At 34.5% G+C, this 22266-nt stretch overlaps 1 protein-coding gene across 6 annotated transcripts in view; it reads right to left on the bottom strand.

The window, feature by feature from the left end:
• Nucleotides 1-1526: 1526 nt before the first annotated feature.
• LOC144442355 (serine/threonine-protein kinase TBK1-like) overlaps nt 1527-22266 on the bottom strand; it is an 89649-nt gene continuing 68909 nt past the window's right edge. For all 6 annotated transcript variants that reach the window (XM_078131688.1, XM_078131696.1, XM_078131679.1 and 3 more), the window contains 11 exons: nt 18009-18166; nt 15663-15953; nt 14981-15180; nt 14479-14537; nt 13087-13178; nt 12075-12425; nt 11277-11393; nt 9565-9666; nt 9232-9331; nt 8428-8618; nt 1527-8027 (listed from right to left, as the gene is read on the bottom strand). In XM_078131688.1, the coding sequence (XP_077987814.1) occupies nt 7886-8027; nt 8428-8618; nt 9232-9331; nt 9565-9666; nt 11277-11393; nt 12075-12425; nt 13087-13178; nt 14479-14537; nt 14981-15180; nt 15663-15953; nt 18009-18166 (1803 nt within the window). In that variant the 3' untranslated portion in view covers nt 1527-7885. The remainder of the gene's footprint in view (nt 8028-8427; nt 8619-9231; nt 9332-9564; nt 9667-11276; nt 11394-12074; nt 12426-13086; nt 13179-14478; nt 14538-14980; nt 15181-15662; nt 15954-18008; nt 18167-22266) is intronic.

A 22266-nucleotide genomic window follows, 5' to 3' on the forward strand; every position in this document is an offset into this window, starting at 1 on the left:
AATGTTCATTTTTGGTCAAAAACTTATATCTCAAAAAATACTTGGTCAATGAGTCTGAAACTTGGTGAGATGTTTCCAAAAGTGTTATTCTGCAGATTTTCTTCAAAACATTTTGACAAAATTGGCCCTAGCAACCATGACCACACCCTTAGCAACAACCAAATGACAGTATATTTTGGTCAAATAACATTATCTGGTAGGCAAGTGAGTAAACATTCAAAAAAATGTATCCAAATACCCTAGCAACCATGACCACGCCCATAGCAACAGCCAAATGGTCGTGTATTTTACAAAGATAACAGGGATTAATAGACAATTGAATAAACATTCAAAAAATGTATGCAAATGTGCCTAGCAATAAGACCACGCCATATAGCAACAGCCAAATGATCACATGTATTGCGAAGATAACGGGGATTAATAGACAATTGAATGAACATTCAAAAATGTATGTAAATATGCCTAGCAACAAGACCACGCCCATAGCAAGTTTTTGAAAAATTCACATTTTTACACCTTAATTCCATATCACTCATGGAATCATTGTATGCTTAATATATCTTCGTCTATACATCCCTAGATACATCCCCATCAAATTTCAACCCAATCTGCTCAGTAGTTTTGGAATTATAGATTTTTAACCAAAAAGACATATTTTTAGCCCTAATTTGCATATCACTGATGGAATCATCATGTCATGAACAAATCTTACTTTACACCCCCTAAAGGATCTTCCCACCAAATTTCGCACCAATCTGCCCAGTAGTTTCTGAGTTTAAGTTTTTTGACCAAAAATCACATTTTTTGACCCAAATCACACACCTGTGATGCGATCATTTTGATTTGAACAATTTCCCAACTAGACACCCAAGGTAATGGCCCCACCAAATATCATGGCAATCGGTTCAGCAGTTTTTGACTTTAAGTTGTTTACACACATACACACACACACACACACACAGACAGACAGACAGACACCGGGCGATCCCTATAGCACTACTGAACCTCAGTTCAGTTGTGCTAAAAAAACAAAGTGATCTATGTTACATATGATGTCACTTTTGTGCCAGGTTTGAAGTCTGTATTATGTATGGATGGACAGACGGACGAACAGAGGGACAGAGTCCACAGTTTGGGGGACTAATTATGACATCATTCAAACTGATATAAATTCGTTAAACTTTTTTTCCATTTACTTGGGTACATGTGCAAGTTATTGTAGCCCCAATATTCAAGTTTGCGCTCTGAAAATATGTTAATGATATGCAAATTAATATGCAAATGAGATTGCGGATCTATTTTTCAAATTTGTGGTCAACCCCATCATTCAAAGTATTGTTGTGGCTAACTTCCATAGAGGTAATGGTATAAACTAGTAGCATCTCTTGGTGAGAGTGCCACCAGTGTTTAGAAAGAGAAAATGTGAAGACAAATCCATTATTACTTGGGGATGTCAACCAACTAAACGCGGGAAATGTAGAATTTTTGTCTGCCATTCTGTCAAAAAAGAACAAGTCTACATCTGGTATGATAACGCACTTTATTTGCAGTAATGCTTAGAAATACAAACATTCTTGATATATATATATACATTCAAAATAAAATTAAAAAGCTTTATGAAAAGCACCCGCAAAACTCAACATGGTCAAACTGCATTGAAGTATTCAGCTTAATAGTCACCATATTGTAAAGTTGTTCCTGTCATCTGATCATCATATTATAAAGTTGTTCCTCTCATTTGTTCACACAGTGTTGAGCCTCAGTAACTTTGAAATGAGAATATTTCCAAATTCACTGGGGGAGTACTGTTCAAAAAAATAAAGTAAAACCAAAACTTGGCATGATAGATTTACAGACATTGGAATAGGAATACATACATTTCACAGTTAGTAAATGAAGGTTTCATAACCTGTAGAAAACTCCTTCCATCTATTTAAGACCGGGGTAGGTAGATGGTAGAAGTGTACCACAAGTTATAAACTGTCAATCATATAGTTACTCATATTCCAACACTCGCAATGCCAAGCCTCAGCAAGTTGGAAATGGACAATTCTTTACCAACTTGTCTGGCAGTGTATTTTACCTTTGAAAGCATGAAAGACATTTTGTATACAATATAAGTTTTGTTTGTCACCCATTTTGTCCCTATCCAGTCTTGGTTGGCTAAACTATTCTAATACAAAGCTACTGCTACACAAAGTAACATGAATATATGAAGTATTGTAAACCCTTATATAATATTTGTTGTAATCTACACCTTGGACTTTTTTCCAATCTTTTTTTTCAAATCCACAATTCTGTTCCCATCTCTACTTCCTCAAACTGTTGACAAATATACAATGGATTTGCTATAATGTTCAATGTACACTAGCACGACAGTGCTTTGGTGATAATTAATATAACCACACAGTGTCCAAATTATTACTTATTAACGTCAGTACAATGTCATCTCAATGACACAAATACATTTCTAATTTATGCTAATTAGCATGGATAAAAGTCACAGTGTTGATGGAAATCTAATTGGTTCAGACATAATTTAGTAAACCAATCAGATCTCATCAAATCACGATGACTTTTTCCTAAAAAGCACATGTCCTATTTGTTTACATTTACTGGGCTGATATTTTAAATCAATCATGATGTAAGTTACACTGCAAGGACAAATCTGATTGGTAGAAATATATTAATAACAACCAATCAGATTTCATTAAACAGATTTAGCTTCAGATTGATACATCTATGGAATCTGAATCCCCTCCTGGTGTACAGTCTTAGATTCTGATAAACATCTGAGAAATTCCTGAAAAGTCTCAACAAATCATGATCCACCAAACAAAGAATTATTCACTACAACATACAAATATAAAATGTGATGTCATTCCCTGGCTTTGAGATAATATATGTACCATGGAATGAGAAAATGGCCTTCTCAACTTATTTGAGAGAGGGCCATTTTCTCATTCCATGGTACATATGTATATTTCTTTATTTTGACAGAAGATATGACATTGAATTAAACAAACATATTTCTTTATATCAAATATGGTTGTCATAGTAATAATGTTATGAATGATTGAATAATTCTTTGTTTTGCTGATCATTTGGTCTGGCATCTCAAGAATTTTTTTCGAAGTGTATCCAAATCTGATATTGAAAAGTCAGGATCTGCTTCAGAAGATATGGATCTTTCCATCTGAATATACATGCAAATCTGATGCTAACTTCACTATCATAATATGACCAATTTTGTGATATTTTTTCTTACAAGGTAACTTATCTACAGTTTGACAAAGTACTAACATTTAACTGTTTTGTAATTTCTTTAAAAGACTTGAATCTCTTTAATTACAATGCAACAGGTAGATATTTGAAGTCAGTGATACAAGTTACACTGCAAGGACAAAATCTGATTGGTAGATATATATTTAAGACAACCAATCCGATTTTATCAACCAGTGATAGGTTATGTCAATAACTCAAAATAAATTGTGTCAATATTTCTATTTGTCCATGAGCATGAAGTCAGCTCTAGATTCAGATTTAGCTTCAGATTGATACATCTATTGAATCTGAATCCCCTCCTGGTGTACAGTCTTAGATTCTGATAAACATCTGAGAAATTCCTGAAAAGTCTCAACAAATCATGATCCACCAAACAAAGAATTATTCACTACAACATACAAATATAAAATGTGATGTCATTCCCTGGCTTTGAGATAATATATGTACCATGGAATGAGAAAATGGCCTTCTCGACTTATTTGAGAGAGGGCCATTTTCTCATTCCATGGTACATATGTATATTTCTTTATTTTGACAGAAGATATGACATTGAATTAAACAAACATATTTCTTTATCAAATATGGTTGTCATAGTAATAATGTTATGAATGATTGAATAATTCTTTGTTTTGCTGATCATTTGGTCTGGCATCTCAAGAATTTTTTCGAAGTGTATCCAAATCTGATATTGAAAAGTTAGGATCTGATTCAAAGTGAATGAATGTGTCAATCTGAATATGTATCTGATTCTTATAATCTGGTTAGTATTACTGTGGCTCAATGATAACTTATTGACAAATTGATAAATATGTAATGATTAACCCTTTTACGGTGTGACACTGTTTTCACAAGAACTCAAATGTATTTTTTTTCAAGTTCTTTTTCACTTAATAGTAGCCAATCAAACAATTACACTGTCTGAGCCATCTCATTGGTTGAACTTATTTTCAACAACCAATCAGATTCTGTAAACAGTATATACGTAATACTATTGTCATGTAACATCAAGTCATCTTACAAAACTTAAAGTATTTGTTCTGTGATGTGATTAACAGTTTCATTAGGTCATAAATGTTAAAATATATCATTCCTCTGATTGGCTAGAACACAATTCATGAACCAATCAGGTTTCCAAAACCTATCGAGTGACAATTTGACATGTACATTGTAGCAAGTGATAAACCAATAGAAATTGTCATCATGATGGGATCAATGTGAAATACACAATATGTTCTAAATTGATGGGAACAGAATTCTGAGGAATAAAATTTGAATCATATACATAAATGTGAAAAGTTGATACATGTTCACTGAACAAACATATAACCTTTCATATTACTGGTCAAAATGGAATCATTCATTTCCTAAAAATCATATCATAACTGACCTCGTTCAATGTTTATTTTAAAAAATTACAAATCAGTTCATACACCAATTGTTATGTTAACTTTGTCTCATAATCAGCTCCTGGTTATTATACATTAACATCAAAGTTTTGTGTTTTTTGTGTTTTTTATTTTTATTTTTTTTTTTAGCAAAAGTGGTGTTGTGCTTGTGGTGACACACAGTTCTAGCTTTGGAATATTTGTAGTTTTTTGTTTGTTTTCTACATATTGCTTCCTGCATTTAGCAAATTGTCAGTTTAATGTCTTCTAGTGGGATCAATAATTAAAGGGTTTCTGGTCCTGATATTCAATCTAAGTTATGACTTCCTTACAATCATATTATGGGATATGTTCTTGAATAAATCTATCACTTTGTAAGATATAAAAGTTTAATATCATAAAAATATGTTACAGGTAACCTAGAGTCTGTTGAACTTTATTTCTAATATAAACCATGAAACTTATATCTGAAGATCTTAACCTTTTTTCCCCCACAATTGTTGCACACAAGGTACATTAGTTTACGTTGAATTGGAGAAAAGAGTATTTTGGTATTGAGACTGGATAGTAATGACATCTCAGTTTGTACAAGTATCATCCCTGTACTAAACTGGGAGTGACATACATTTACTATGCTATAAAATGAACACAATTGATAAATTCTGTCTATTACTGATTATTGTTAGATGAACAAATCCTACTTGACACAGTACAATAGTGATATACAAAGAAATAGATATGAACTCATCTCAATTTAATTATTCATGTACACTGACAAACAATCTTTGTAGGTATATAGCCCAAAACCTAATATTCAGTTCTAAACATGTAGTTTGTTTTTCCATGAATATGTATATTATTGTAACACAATTGGTATGTAGTGACATGCATACAATCCAGTTAATATTTCATCAACTGGAGGAGTTTTCAAATTTTTCCATTTCTATATATGTAGACATCACTGTTAACACTGCATCTGTAGCAGGGACAGGATTCACACACAAAACTGCCATCACTACAGCTTTATAAGTACCAACTACTAGATTATAGGAGTAGGTAACCAAAGTGAAAATCTGCACAAACTGTTAGGCATTGCAATAACATGTGAATAAAAACACCAAAATACTAAAATTCTCATGGAACACCAAAAAATCACACTCTCAATGGTCTTAACATAATTTTGATATATACATAATCTTGTCTCGTTTTTCCAATCTATTCATATTATACTTTCTTTATATGCCTTTGTCAATTCAAATAGAAAATATAGATTGTGAACATTCTGCTGAGCCAATGTTGTGAATTTTTTCTTTGGCTGACTATAAACAGGAAAACATTTGCAATAACACACTTGAACACAAAGAATATAATTTATAAAACTGTGTGTCCACTAATAATGTGAAAAAAACTTGAATTTTTAAGAATTGACTATTAAAGGCTTTGAGACATTTGGTCAATATTCAGAAGTCAAGTCAAGTCCTTACAACGTTATCATCATTTTTAGTATCAGTCCTGGTTCAGTAGAAGTTATTTGATAAGTAATTAACATTGTGACTGGAATCCCCTTAACAACAGTGGAATCCCCTAATAACAACAGTGGAATCCCCTTAACAACAGTGGAATCCCCTTAACAACAGTGGAATCCCCTTAACAACAGTCAAATCATGACTGAATAGTCACATCTACTGACTACCCTACATAAAATAGCATTCTAGCAGCACTTAGGATTTAACATATCTGTGGTTTATACCAACAAATTTAAACTATGTAAATACACATTCACAACTCTTCAGATTACTATCAGTATTTCCTCTGTTGCACCTTCAACTAAACCAACTAAATCTACTCAAATTGTACAAAAGAATTATAACTAAGCATGGGATATTATGATTTCCAATAATTGAAACCAATCTACTTAAAAAAGAAGTGATTTTGTTTCTGTACAACAGATGGGATCTGTACAACGAGGCGTTTTAGCTTCAACACTTTTATATATCCTGTACAAACTTTTCACTCCATACTCACTGCTAAGTTATATGACTGGAAATCAAACAGTCTTATTGGGATAGAAAAGTTGGTATTCTGATGTGGGATATACTTATATAATATGTTGTTGTGTGTCAACACTCTAGCCAGGCACAGTATTCTTATAATATGCAGAGTAGAGTTCTAAAATACAGAATTAACCTCATAGGTACACATCAGATGACTAGGTGACTGCAGGAAAAATATCGGGTTTTATTTAATTCTCTGCTTTGACATAGCATATTATGTTATTTGCAATGTCACTGTGCCTGACAGAATTTCTGATGTTGACGTTTCAACCCATTTTCCCCACAAGCCACATGAATGCATAAATTAGAGGTCTTACTTGCATTTTAATATTTTTTATCTAAAATATACACCCACTTCCCTGTTTTAAGGGAATTGTGATCACACAATGTCTACCTGCACTTGGAGATACTGCAGTGTCTCATCAAAAATAATTGAAATCCAAAGTGCAACATGAATATATACCCTTCCTTCTTCCTTAGATTAGAAAAATGTGCTACAAAGGATTACTACACTTTTCACATATCTAAGTCGACCCAGTCTAGAATCTTCAGTTGTGAATTTAACAAAGGAAGAATTTTTGTAAGATTTGTGACATAGATATATAGCCATTATATATACTCAGTGTTAGGTCCTTGAATATACAGTATGCAAATGACTATATTAAAATTCAAATATATACGTGGCACACAACTTGCAACATGTAATTTGCATACACATAGGTGCAATGTTCTAGTAATTCATAATTTTTGTATAAATGAGAAGGTTGGCATTTGAGTATACGGCTAAGTAAAATCATATTTGGGTTGATAAATTTATGATTTCATATATTTTGTTCAGTTCGGACTGCTTCAGTTTTTAGTGTGGTATATTTACAGTTTCATTGTCATTCACTTAGAAGGCACCTTGAGAGAGAAAGCCATTATGCTTCTGTTTAGCGCCATTCATCTAACACAATGCTACCACAAGTCTTCTCTTCACAATTCTCCATACAACGATTCCTTTGATGGGCAAACTCTGTATTTGATGGATTACTTCTGGCTGGGTATACACTACACTGCACTCAATTTAGCTGTGAATGATATGTGATGGTATATCTTCACAGCTAAATTGGGAGCTGAGCTGCAGCATCTCCAGTTGCAGGTTATAACACTTCACCTTGGTTATTTCTCTTCATCAAAGTCAAAGTCTTTGTCCGCTCCTTTCTGTTTCTCTTCCACCATGTTCTTGTAGATTTCAATCATTTGACTGTTCTGTTGTATGCTGTCATTCAAATCTCTCATTCCATTATTCCAGATTTTGATCCTGTTAAACATAAACATGAAATGATTGACACTTTTTTCTTTCATATTTACAACTGCATAGTTCATTCTAGGTCATTCACCAAGTACAGTAGTGTCTTCCATCCTATGATTTGATAAAAACACAAAATGGACAAACTTACATTTCAAGATACCCTGTGTTTGTCAAGGTATAGGAACCTGTGTGTAACAAGGAGCAAATCTCGGACTTCTAAACTTTATATCACCTTTGGAACTCAGATAGATTTTACCTACTCATTGAAAAACTATAAATTTATGAATGTCTAAAATGACATCCTTGGTGAGAATTACACAAAAAACTACACATTTTGAAAAGTAATGTACATGGTACTTGGTAGAGAGATGCAAGGTTTTAGCTAAACTTAATAGTGAGCATTTCTTACTCTGCTTTCAGTCCTTTTGGTACAAGTACTTTGTGTTTTGGTGATTTAGGTAATGACATGCCATCATGACCATTCATCATGTCAGATCCTCCAACTGCCACAGTAGTTCTTTTCTTCTCCATTTCATCTTTCAACAACTTGTCTAAGTCTTGTGTGATTTTGTCTACTTTTGTTTTGGTACTTGATTTGATCTGTTGACATGAATTAAAGGTACACAGCTTGTCATTGTATCTCTCATATCATGTTATGTGATAATTTCAACTAAATTACAAATTAAACCCAAATACATTCACTTCTATTCACCCCTCCCAATCTGTCCATTTCTGTCTCTCTTGATTTTTCACTCTCACTCCAATCCATCTACTCTTTCTCAAACCTTGTCTGTCTGTCTGTCTGTCTGTCTGTCTGTCTGTCTGTCTGTCTGTCTATTTGTCTGTCTGTCTATTTCTGTGTGTGTTTGTATGTATGTATGTATGTATGTATGTATGTATGTATGTATGTATGTGTGTGTGTGTGTGTGTGTGTGTGTGTGTGTGTGTGTGTGTATGTATGTATGTATGTATGTATGTATGTATGTATGTACCGGGGGTATGTCTATTTCTGTGTGTGTGTGTGTGTGTGTGTGTGTGTGTGTGTGTGTGTGTGTGTGTGTGTGTGTGTGTCTGTCTCTGCCTTTCTACATGTACCTGTCTTTCTGCCTGTGTTTGTCTGTCTATCTATCTATCTATCTATCTGTCACTCCTCCCCCCCCCCCCTCTCTTTCACTCACTCTTCCAATGTCTCTAAAACCTTAAGTCAACTTACACTTTGCAACTTTTCAGCAGCGAAGATATCATATTTTTCTTGCAACTCTGAGATTTCTCCATCAATTCTGGTCATTTCTCTGCGATATGTTGTAGCCACTCTGTATCAAATATATCAATATTACCACATTAGATTCAATCATAAAAAATACAATTACATCAAAATATTGAGTTTTCTTTCTCACCATCAGATTTCTCTGATTTATAAAAAACACAATTATTGTACTTTGACATAGAACAGTTTACACTCTTCCCAAAGCCACACACACAGTCATACATATATACGTAAAAACATGCATTTCTCTTGATTTGAGAGCAAAAAAGAAAGACTTACTTGAACCAAGTTGATAAATATTTGTGAACTGTTCTCAGGTTTGGATCACAGTGGTCCTGATACAACGAGATACCACGTACACAGATTGTGTTCATCTTTATCCTATGGGTAGACACAAAAGATGCTTAACTTTACACATAGAAACGACATTTATACTAATGCAGTAACTTGCAATATTTTAACTTCTACCTAAGTGTACACCACAAATGAATTAATAGGAAAGAATTGTTATTTTAACATAACGATGGCATGTTCCTTACCTGTATTACCACATATACATACATTTACAGCAGTGTTCCATCTTACTTACCTGTATTACCACATACACATACATTTACAAGTGTTCCATCTTACTTACCTGTATTACCACATATACATACATTTACAACAGTGTTCCATCTTACTTACCTGTATTACCACATATACATACATTTACAACAGTGTTCCATCTTACTTACCTGTATTACCACATACACATACATTTACAACAGTGTTCCATCTTACTTACCTGTATTACCACATATACATACATTTACAACAGTGTTCCATCTTACTTACCTGTATTACCACATATACATACATTTACAACAGTGTTCCATCTTACTTACCTGTATTACCACATACACATACATTTACAGCAGTGTTCCATCTTACTTACCTGTATTACCACATATACATACATTTACAACAGTGTTCCATCTTACTTACCTGTATTACCACATATACATACATTTACAACAGTGTTCCATCTTACTTACCTGTATTACCACATACACATACATTTACAACAGTGTTCCATCTTACTTACCTGTATTACCACATATACATACATTTACAGCAGTGTTCCATCTTACTTACCTGTATTACCACATACACATACATTTACAACAGTGTTCCATCTTACTTACCTGTATTACCACATACACATACATTTACAACAGTGTTCCATCTTACTTACCTGTATTACCACATATACATACATTTACAACAGTGTTCCATCTTACTTACCTGTATTACCACATATACATACATTTACAACAGTGTTCCATCTTACTTACCTGTATTACCACATACACATACATTTACAGCAGTGTTCCATCTTACTTACCTGTATTACCACATATACATACATTTACAACAGTGTTCCATCTTACTTACCTGTATTACCACATATACATACATTTACAACAGTGTTCCATCTTACTTACCTGTATTACCACATACACATACATTTACAACAGTGTTCCATCTTACTTACCTGTATTACCACATATACATACATTTACAGCAGTGTTCCATCTTACTTACCTGTATTACCACATACACATACATTTACAACAGTGTTCCATCTTACTTACCTGTATTACCACATACACATACATTTACAACAGTGTTCCATCTTACTTACCTGTATTACCACATATACATACATTTACAGTAGTGTTTGAGACAAGATTTCTCATAACTACACACTGCTAAATATTTCAATTATTTCATAAGGTTAATAATATTTGCCATGGTATGTTGGGAAAGGATGACTTTTAAAATACACTACACATAGCCTAGACTGAACAATTTATGGCCATCACTTCCAATCAAAAGCTGTTTTGAAATAGCACACCTAGTGGCCATGCTATACAAATCTTTTGTCTTTCCAATATCTGGTATACGACATGTTTATTGATTCTGACAATATTTCTATCATGACTTACTTTTCAAACTTGTGGATTTGTTCATCGTTGTAGCTGAGTCTTTTCATGGCTTTGTCTTTTTTGAACTGTGCAGCTGTTGCCGACACTGAATCCAACAGAACATCAAGTTTGGCAACACTGAAAGGCCAATAAAAAGGTCAAATGTCATCATGCATGCTTTCAATGCACACAATTCTGAAAGGGTTAAGCATTACGCTTGATGTAGACTCAACTAAATAAGAAGGTTCAATTAAAATGATGGCAAGTACTTCAACAACTTGAATAAAACTCATCTCTGACTGAATCAAAATGATGGCAAGTACTTCAACGACTTGAATGATGGCAAGTACTTCAATGACTTGAATAAAACACATCTCTGGCTATGAAATAAAATGTATAGATCTATAATGATACATGATTAACAACTCAGCTGATCAGTTGTGCTAAAAATAGATACTACAACCAGACACTTCAAAGTTTTTATATCAAACTCAATTTTGTGGTATGGTTTTTGTGATGTGGAATTACAATGTCTGTGTGAATGTAACAATAAAGGATTGGTTGAAAGAATGAATAATTGGAATATTATCTATTATCTATGTAACCCAACTCATCATTAAGTCATCCAAATACATAATACTTTTAGCAGTTAGAAGAGTTACTCCCAAAACGTCAACTATCTATAATTTTATTGGACAGTCAACATTTTAACAAATTTTTGCCCAAATACAACACATGGTTACGGTACATACTATTACTGGGGTTGTGTATAGTAACATCAAAACCAGTCATCAACAAGCTAAAAACTTGTGAACTTACCATTTATCATCAGGTTGACAGCCAAGACTACTTGCATCTCTCAGATGTTCAGTCAAGGTGTCTCTAACACAGATATCTTGGTACAGATCATTTAGAGAAACAGAAACTTCATCAAACTTATGCGACAACTCTACAGAGTCCTCTAACACTTTGATTACACTTTCCTCTGTTTCTCTCAATGCTAGTTCTGTGTCCTTGGCTGGTTTTCCAATGGATTTACACAACATGTGAAGTGATGGATTCCTCACATTGTCACGGATACTGTCCATGGATAGATTCACTGTGGTCACAGCAGTCTTCAGTTCACCTTGGAAACATTTCAGGGATTTCAATTCTTGTTTCACAATAGATCTGGGAAAAACCACAAATTAAGGTGTAACTTGTATTTCTGCTAAAATATGAAAGGATTCTAAAAACCAAAGCATTTCTATTCTACTCCATCTATGACAGTCAAAATAATAATAAATAATAATGATAACAATAAAAATGTATTTATAATGTGTTTGTTGTCCACAGAGCTGTAGGCAATAACAATTAATACCCCTAGCATGGATCTATAGCGACACAACATCCCTGTATACTTCAACTCCCTGGGAAGCATACAATCCATTGCAGCCTTTATAAGTGCATAGGATTAAAATGTTCACATAGCAACCACTATCCTACCAGGTCCCCAATTATACAGTTGGGTTGACTGGAGCACAATGGTTGTTCAAATCTTGACATTGACACTTGACATTGACACATTGTGTTTTAATCATACAATGTTTTGTGACCATCATCACATCTGATATGATATATAGGAATGGGTATTTTGATATACTGTATCTTGAAATCATGAAAATAGTTTATCAGTCCCTTAAAAGTGTCAATGTTACAGGTGTTATACTTTATTACACTGTTACAGGTGATATACTTTATCACACGGTTACAGGTGATATACTAGAATTCATGTCACTGAAAACCCACTTCAACTGTATGACAGTACAAACGTATATATGCTAACACTTACTGAAAAATGTTCTTTGAATTTTTCATGAGGCGCTGCATAAGTATGACATGTAGCATTGTTCTTTTGATGTAATGCATCACAGCTGCTGCCATCTGAAATAAACAAAGTAAATATCATAATTACACAGGAGCACACAATGTTTTAAAACCTTAATCAATTAGGAATCTTATGATGATAAATGTAACCGTATAAGAAAGCTTCTGACGTAGGATAGGATGGGAGTCTCTTGAAAGACAACTGTCTGTCTGTTTGGGAGTGTTATGTTATGCTTCTGTCTGTCTGCCTGGGAGTGTTATGTTATGCTTCTGTCTGTCTGTCTGGGAGTGTTATGTTATGTTTCTGTCTGTCTGTCTGTCTGTCTGTCTGTCTGTCTGTCTGTCTGTGAGTGTGCATGTGTGTGTGTGTGTCCGTCTGTCTGTGGACATGATAACTCAAAAACCACTGCATCAATTCTAATGAAAGTTAGTACACATCTTCCTTATGGTAACAACAAGAATTGATTAGATTTTGGTAAACATCCTAAGAATAATAATGAATAATTAGCCAAATTAACGATGTTGGGTAATTAGACTATATCTACGTGCAGGCTTTAAATTCTATATAATTTTAGACATACATTTGTGATACCAAAGCGTATCTGTCCTGAATATATTGTTGATGTAGCTATTAGTTTTAAGACTTATTAGCATATTTCGTAATTAGTCTTTTAAAACTCTCATGGTTTGACCTATCTAATTTGAATATTGACCCAACGTTTTACACATGTTTCACATTTTGAGTTGTGTTGGCTGTAAATAGCTTGCATCAGCGGGTAATCTTGCTGGAGAATTAGCCAAGATAAATTCATACGATCTCTTCACTATTTCATTCTCAATCAAAATTTTAAAAAAATGTTTTGTACTTTGACAGTTAGGAACATGTTTGTACTCCTTCATTGCTGTTAGCCATGTAAGATCTAGAGCATGGTCAAACCAGGTCAGCTTCAACTTCTGGGTCAAATCACTTGCTTTCTACCGAAAATTCTTGAACGAACTATTACAAAAAGACCTTGCCAAATTTTTATGAAATCTGTCAACTTTCCGGTCCGTATTAAGGAAACTATGAGAGAAAAACTGAACCAAAATTTCAAGTATACTTTATCAAATTGCTGTAAAGTCAGTATTCCTACAAATAATGCCTAAATTGATTTTACTGACAGGAAAGAAGAGATATAAGTTGAGGTTTACACTTTTACAGTATCTAAAATGTTGGACTCTAGTGAAAGTTACGGATAATAGCTATAACTCAGGATTTTGCATTCCAACATGAATATAGGCATAGAAATCTATGGTTTCACCCTTACGGGGAGGCAGTTCTGGTTGATATTGATATAAAATGCTAAAATATATTTACCTTTGCCATTGGAGCATCACTTTCAAGTGAATACGATGACGCAATCTTGGGTAACTTTGCTGTTATGGTAGGATACAAATAAATTATGTTATATGATGGTTATATGTATTATACAGTATGTTAGGTGTACTAGACTGATCTTCATATTCATAGTATTGTTGACACAGAGAAGCTGTGTTACCTTTCTAATATCTACTTGGTAATATCTACCATAATGCGAGGAAATATAACAACCAAACAACTGAAGAATAGCTAAAACAGAACACTAGATTTCAAGCAAACGTGACCTCTGGGTGTTATCAAATAATTCAAGAGACATAGTCTGTAACTTAGACTCCATTTGAAACTTAATTCTGTGTACAAAATGTACATACGTACATATACATGTAATACATACACATAATATATACACATAAAAAGGCATGGAAACCAAGACGGTATCATTACCAAACAAAACTACATCCAAGGACTCGTAAAGTTACACATAGAGTTGAACACTTACGGATATGAGGGGGCATTGCTGATGGAAACTCAAATGCATCTTTTCGAAACAAATATATTGGATTTTCTTCCAATGTGTCAGCATATGAGCTGCAAGGTGCCAAAGGGTCGGGACAGAAACTTTCATACTCTAAATACAGTTCTTGGTGTCCTGAATTGATTTCTGTCTGGGCAGCTATCAGGTCTTGAAATTCAGCATATCTAAAAAGAAAATCAATCACACACTGATTTTAAACTTATGACTGGGATTGTAAGTGACAGAACAACATGTGGAAATACTATCATTATCAGACTGTAGTTAGAGTATGCTGGCATTTCTAACAACAACATTTGAGATGACTGTAAAAAGACTTTATACAGGATATATGTTGACTGTTGACTTTTTAAATTGCAAACGAGGTCATTTTTAGCACAACTGAACTGAGGTTCAGCGTGCTATATAGGCATCAAGTTTTGTCTGTCTGTCTGTGTCTGTCTGTCTGTCTGTATGCAATTGTAACATGTCATTTCAAAGCCAGCTAATCTACCACCACGATCCACAAAAACTGACTATTTTCTCCAATATGTGAAATTTCTATGCCAGAAACTGAATTCCACCTGATGACAAAACACTTCCACATTAGCAGCTGATATCTTTTATTCTTAAATTACTTAATTATATTTTTTTAACTAAAGTTACTTACGTTTCTCTCATTTGTACATATATTTTATGTAACTTGGCTGTAGTAACGTTGAAGACATCGATCACTTTCATTGACAGTATTTTGTCAGTTTCTGAGATAAACTTGTCAAAAGTCCACATTTTACTAGGATCACATTCCATCAATCCAGCAAGTACTGGAGTCACTAAGTCACGTAGTCCTTGGGACAGCTGAGATGTTTTGGGAAGTTCTCTACTCCAGACAATCTCACCTCCATCTTCTTTCTGAACACCTGAAATAACTCCTGAGGCTTTCTCTGTTGTGATGTAGTACCTATGTTAAGAAAATATCAATTTTTAAAAGGAATCTATCACATCAGTTTTAACTCAAACTATTGTTTTCACAATTTATGTTCTTATTTTGAAGTTATTTACCAGTAAATTGTGTGATCACCTAGATATCAAATTGTTGCATTTACTACAGTGTGTGTGTGTGTGTGTGTGTGTGTGTGTGTGTGTGTGTGTGATCACCTAGATATCAAAATGTTGTATTTACTAGAGTGTGTGTGTGTGTGTGTGTGATCACCTAGATATCAAAATGTTGTATTTACTAGAGTGTGTGTGTGTGTGTGTGTGTGTGTGTGTGTGTGTGTGATCACCTAGATATCAAATTGTTGCATTTACTACAGTGTGTGTGTGTGTGTGTGTGTGTGTGTGTGTGATCACCTAGATATCAAAATGTTGTATTTACTAGAGTGTGTGTGTGTGTGTGTGTGTGTGTGTGTGTGTGTGTGTGTGATCACCTAGATATCAAATTGTTGTATTTACTAGAGTGTATGTGTGTGTGTGTGTGATCACCTAGATATCAAAATGTTGTATTTACTAGAGTGTGTGTGTGTGTGTGTGTGTGTGTGTGTGTGTGTGATCACCTAGATATCAAATTGTTGCATTTACTAGTGTGTGTGTGTGTGTGTGTGTGTGTGTGTGTGTGTGTGTGTGATCACCTAGATATCAAATTGTTGCATTTACTAGTGTGTGTGTGTGTGTGTGTGTGTGTGTGTGTGTGTGTGTGTGTGTGTGATCACCTAGATATCAAATTGTTGCATTTACTAGTGTGTGTGTGTGTGTGTGTGTGTGTGTGTGTGTGTGTGTGTGTGTGTGTGTGTGTGTGTGTGTGTCTGTAATCACCTAGATATCAAATCCTATCAGCATCCAACAAATGCACAATACAATTTGTTGACAAATAATCGAATGGTCCAGCTTCTTTATTTGTAACTGTTTACACATGGCCATCAAGTTAGTGAACACAGAACCACCAATGACTTTAGTAGACAGCTTATCAGAATGATGGATCATTTCCAGTAAAGATTTAGTCTATTTCCAAAAACTGACAAAAAGGCATAAACTTGAAAAAGAAATCAAATATATAATCATGAATGCTTAAAGTTGATCTTAATATTAATTTCCAATGATTACAGAGTCTGATAAAGACAAGAATTCTATATAAACATATATATAATATACACTTAACAGTGTTTTTTTTTAAGGCCAGTAAGTAGGTAAAATCTATCAGGTTTTCGATATCATTTAACTGGAATTCCCCACCAAAACATTATGATTAGATTCTATCGGGAAACACTGTCAGTTTTACCTCTTTTCCCCCTTTCTGTTACCAGGGTTACCAAATCTTAGTAAAAACACTGCTATATATAAGTACTGATTGGAAAAGAATTTCTCCATACACTAAGTTACACAAAATGAATAAATGTATATAAAAGTTATATATTACTATGGTAACGCATAGTGTACGACAAACTAGACTAACATTCTATATATACGCCGTATAAATTTATTGTGAATGTCACCCATGTGGGTGGAATGTATTTACTGACCTTGGCTGGATAACACCAGGAAGTAAGTATGCTAATTCTGACCTACTTCCAACACATGCTAAGACTAACATATTCTACAAATAGTATTTATACATAAAACAAACTTTAATATTCTATCATTTGAAACTTAGAAAGTCTACATCTATTAGGTGTGTGGAAAAACTGGGGAGATTACCAAGGGTTTGGCTGATGGAATTTATACTATTTTTAGTTATACTTTTTTTTAATTGGCTATTGATCTCAAACGTCTCTCCCCCCCCCCCTGCCCCCCCCCCCCCCCCCCCCGCCTCCTGTTCCTCACAAGCACTACATAATATAGGTAATAATAGTTCATAAAGACTAACTTCAACATCAAGTTCAAATGAAACGATTACCATGGTAATTTATGAAGAAAACTACAAGCCACTACAGTAGAGTAAGTACTAAACTGTGATATGTGATCAAATCTGATAAACTTTAATGAAGTATATTTATCATTTCAATTTGGCTAGACTTACATAGTTTCCCTGTTTCTTCTACCTCCATAGGGTCTGAATGGTAAGTGTCCAGCTGCAATATGAAATAGTGTCACGCCAATACTCCATAAATCAACGGATGCAGAAAATGTCTTCCCCATTGGTTTTCTCAGCACTGCTCTTTCATATAGATCAGGGTGCTGTAAATAAAGAAACAGCTATATATAAGGAACTTTGACTAATAGTTACTCTTACTCACTCACTCTATAACAATCCCCTTTTCAGCAAAACATATTATTTAAGACAAAGTGTAAATTGCAATTGTCAATGATATAATAAACATTGTTGATAAAATAAAATTGACTACCTGGAAAGTATATAATAAAATTTGAAAAAGACAAAAGATGTCTATACAGTTATTGTACAATGTGAAAATTGAGAGAGAGAGAGAGAGAGAGAGAGAGAGAGAGAGAGAGAGAGAGAGAGAGAGAGAGAGAGAGAGAGAGAGAGAGAGAGAGAGAGAGAGAGAGAGAGAGAGAGAGAGAGAGAGGGAGGGAGGGAGGGAGGGAGGGAGGGAGAGAGAGAGAGAGAGAGAGAGGGGGGAGAGGGAGAGGGAGAGAGGGAGAGGGAGAGAGAGAGAGAGAGAGAGAGAGAGCGAGAGCGAGAGAGAGAGAGAGAGAGAGAGAGAGAGAGAGAGAGAGAGAGAGAGAGAGAGAGAGAGAGTCATTTTTCTTTTGATTTCTAATTTGTTAAAGTTTTTTTAACAGTTACTATCAATTAAAGTCATCATGAAATATCTGGTCTTGTCAAGTATAAAACAAATGAAAAGGTTTGCGCATAATTTGAAGGAAAGAAAGACAAAATAATCATAACTTAATACAACAAGCGACCTATCGGTCAGAATAGCTCCGCTGTTGTTTTTTTTATTTAATTTTTTATTTTGGTGACATGTAGACGTGGTTCAGGTCTTCAGCTCTTCGAGTCACTATGCAGTTTTGTTTTAGCGATGCAATAAAGTGGTTAGTGGTTTCATATGATGTCTCACTATAAAACACATTTTACACAGAAGTTGGTAATGTATTGTACTTTTATACCATAGTCACCATTTTATAACAAAAATCTACTGTTATGAAAAATTGCACAAAATCTCAGAAAAAAATGACTGGGAAATGCACACAAGAAAAAGAAAAAAAGAGGATTTTGAGGTTGGCTATAAGTAATTCCAGTGTCTTACAGCTGTAACCCTGGAAAAGTTTAATGAAGAATGAAATAAACTAGGGATCTAAAATAATTTTGAGGCAATTTGAATTTCAATTTTCTAACAAATTTACAAAGTCAACAACATTCAACTTGTTCTAGTTGTGGTAGATATATATAGGGAAGAAATGTATTAATCGCCATCTTAGTTTCCGTACGGCGACAATCTCAAGTACCCGGAAGAGAGTCATTCTCAGCCATACGTTACAGTGGTAACACTCGTTCATGTTCGGTTACCTTTCACAAAGAAAACACAACGAAATGGTTGAAATGATCTTTTTTTAATTTCTTTTCATCACAACAACAAAATCTGCGTTATCAAAAGTGTTGTAAACTAAACCAGAAAGAATTATCGGACTGGCTAAACTTCCCGATGAACTGGAAGGTCCTACTACTTCCAAGTAAGCCTCGATAGTACTATAGTACGTGAGAAAATCGTCTCAAACTAGCGATACAACTTTCAAAATATAAATTGACATGTCTTCATTTGTTAGAGTTATACAATTCAAGACGGGTTTTCACTCGAAAACAACAATTCTGTGAATAATGACACTCTGAACGCAGCGATTTCTCGGACGATGTTACCACTGTAACGTATGGCTGACAACGACTTGCTTCCGGGTTAGTCCCTCGTGCATACGGGTGGATTGTCGGCGATTAATACATACATGTACATCGTCTGATATTTTAATTCACAGTGTTTTTTGTGACCGGCGCCTGTCAGCAGATTCTGCCATTTTTTTCATCATTCCATTTTATTTAAACCTTGTACTTGACATTTCGCAATATTTATAATTCTCAACAAAATACCTCAACATGCCTCACTTCGCTCGTACTCAAAGCAGCCCCGCACGTAGTCCTGCTTGCATACGGAGGAATTCGGGACTCGATTCTGACAATTGTCCCTCCCCCTCCGGTGTTTAGAGTCAAGTCAGTAATACCATGGAAGTAGAACCATGGTTTTACTTCCATGGTAATACAGACTCGTGCACCCGAGGACTACCCCGCGCGGTATGATCACTGACACTGATGACATGATGAGAGAGAACCTTTTCGGATTTACATGTAAAACGGGGAAAGATACGCAAAACATAATGCAAAGTCTGAAGCCAAATTAAAGTTGTAATTATTTTGATTATTCTAACTTGCCAAATATTTGCATTTTGGAAAGGCAAGACACGTTCATGTCGTTTAACTTTACATGTGAACTGTCGGCCATATTTAAACTTCAACCGCATGCCTGGCATGCCCTTCCTTACGCAAGTTGTCTGAATTCTGGTTCACTGTCATTCCAAATTGCACGACAATATAGAATTAACCACAAGTTACATGTTATCTGAAAACATCACACTTTTATAGTGGGTCTGAAGCACAGGGGCGTGTAATATTGCATAGATTGTTAGTTTTCCAGGTCTACAGACTAAATATAACAACCTTTTGAATATATATTCCTACCTGTATATTTATAGTATACGTAGTACTATAGATCGATACATTTGTAGCAGCAAGATTCGTATGATATTTTCCTAAGAAAACGGAAATCTAAGCAATAATACACGCCCCTGTGGTCTGAAGTGTGATTTTAGTGAGTACTAAGAACGTCCTGTGTTGATACTCAAGATACTTGCTGTGGAAAATCGCTTGGTCGAATGAGGTCACCTTCAGCTTCTGGTCGAATCAGGATAGAGTATGCAAATGAGGATGTTGCGGACTGGCTGATTATGTAGAAGGGTGCAGAATTGGATTTGAAGTTTACAACCCTGTTTCGAACAAACGCTTGTCATTTGGGCGCCCAATGCGTAGAATTATGACTATAGCACATATTACATTACTTGTTTGACGTCAATAGTGTCTTTTGAAAAGTGGCAGTTTACTTAAAGTCTCGTCGACTGATTTCCAATATGGCGTCGGTCATTATGTTCATTAACATATTCATTTTTTTTTCAAATTACAAAAAAAAAATCATAAAAAATAAAAATGAGGATGTGCTGACTTGAAATTAACAAATCTGAGTAAGCTACCCCCTGCGCATCAACACACCAGATATCAAAGCAATCTAATAAGAGGTTTTCAAGGAGTTGATGAAAATGACATTTTATGAAAAAAAATCATAAAAAATTGAAAATGGCACAGATCAACTTGGCATGAACAAATCTGAATAGCCTCCCCCCAGGGAACATGCACACCAAATATCGAAGAATTCCGACTGTCACTTATGGAGTAGATAGTAAAAATATAAAAGTTTGACGGACACCTATGATTCACTCTACTCTCTATACCTCAATACCCACCTATACCTAAAGCTACGCTTTCAGCTTTCGCTGACAGCGGAGCTAATAAATTGACCATAATGTAACAAACATTTGACTGCAAAGTAAGGTCATCCATTAAGAATTGCTTTAAAAAAATAGAGAATGCAGAGATCTGCAGAGAGTACAGCATAGAATATGCCACTTCTAAACTATTCGAAATCACCGGTCTCATAGCTATGACAGTCCTATCATGGATGGATCTGACACTTCTAAACTATTCAAAATCACACCAATAGCTATCACTTGTACAATATAGTCTGGTTTTTATCAATTGTTTATTTCTTCCCAAAAAACAATGTTTAACGTACAATTCCAGTCCATTGCACAATCTAGTTAGCAATAAACTGGGTTATAAAATGAAGAACCATTCCTTAAACGGAAATATTAGTCCTTATATGGAAATACATTGTTTATTTCATGTTCAGTATTTGAATATTTAACTTTCACTAAGAGTTATCATGATTATTTCTGTCCTGTGTTAAATAACTTGAATTAATTTCTTAGAAATATACCATGTCCCTCTCCAGCCGACATATTCATCTCAGCTCCCTGTATATAACACAAATATTGTAATAGCAAGTAGGCAACATACTACGCCCACACACACACAAACCACAAAGTTCAACTTGAGTTCAACTTCCATTTTGTGGGTGGCGAAGGTAATGCCCATATATGGACTGTGTAAACTTACCACTCAATTCACAACTTTTCTGTGCAATGTTACGGAATAA

The sequence above is a fragment of the Glandiceps talaboti genome, chromosome 1, assembly GCF_964340395.1.
Source record: "Glandiceps talaboti chromosome 1, keGlaTala1.1, whole genome shotgun sequence".
Taxonomy (NCBI): Eukaryota; Metazoa; Hemichordata; class Enteropneusta; family Spengelidae; genus Glandiceps; species Glandiceps talaboti.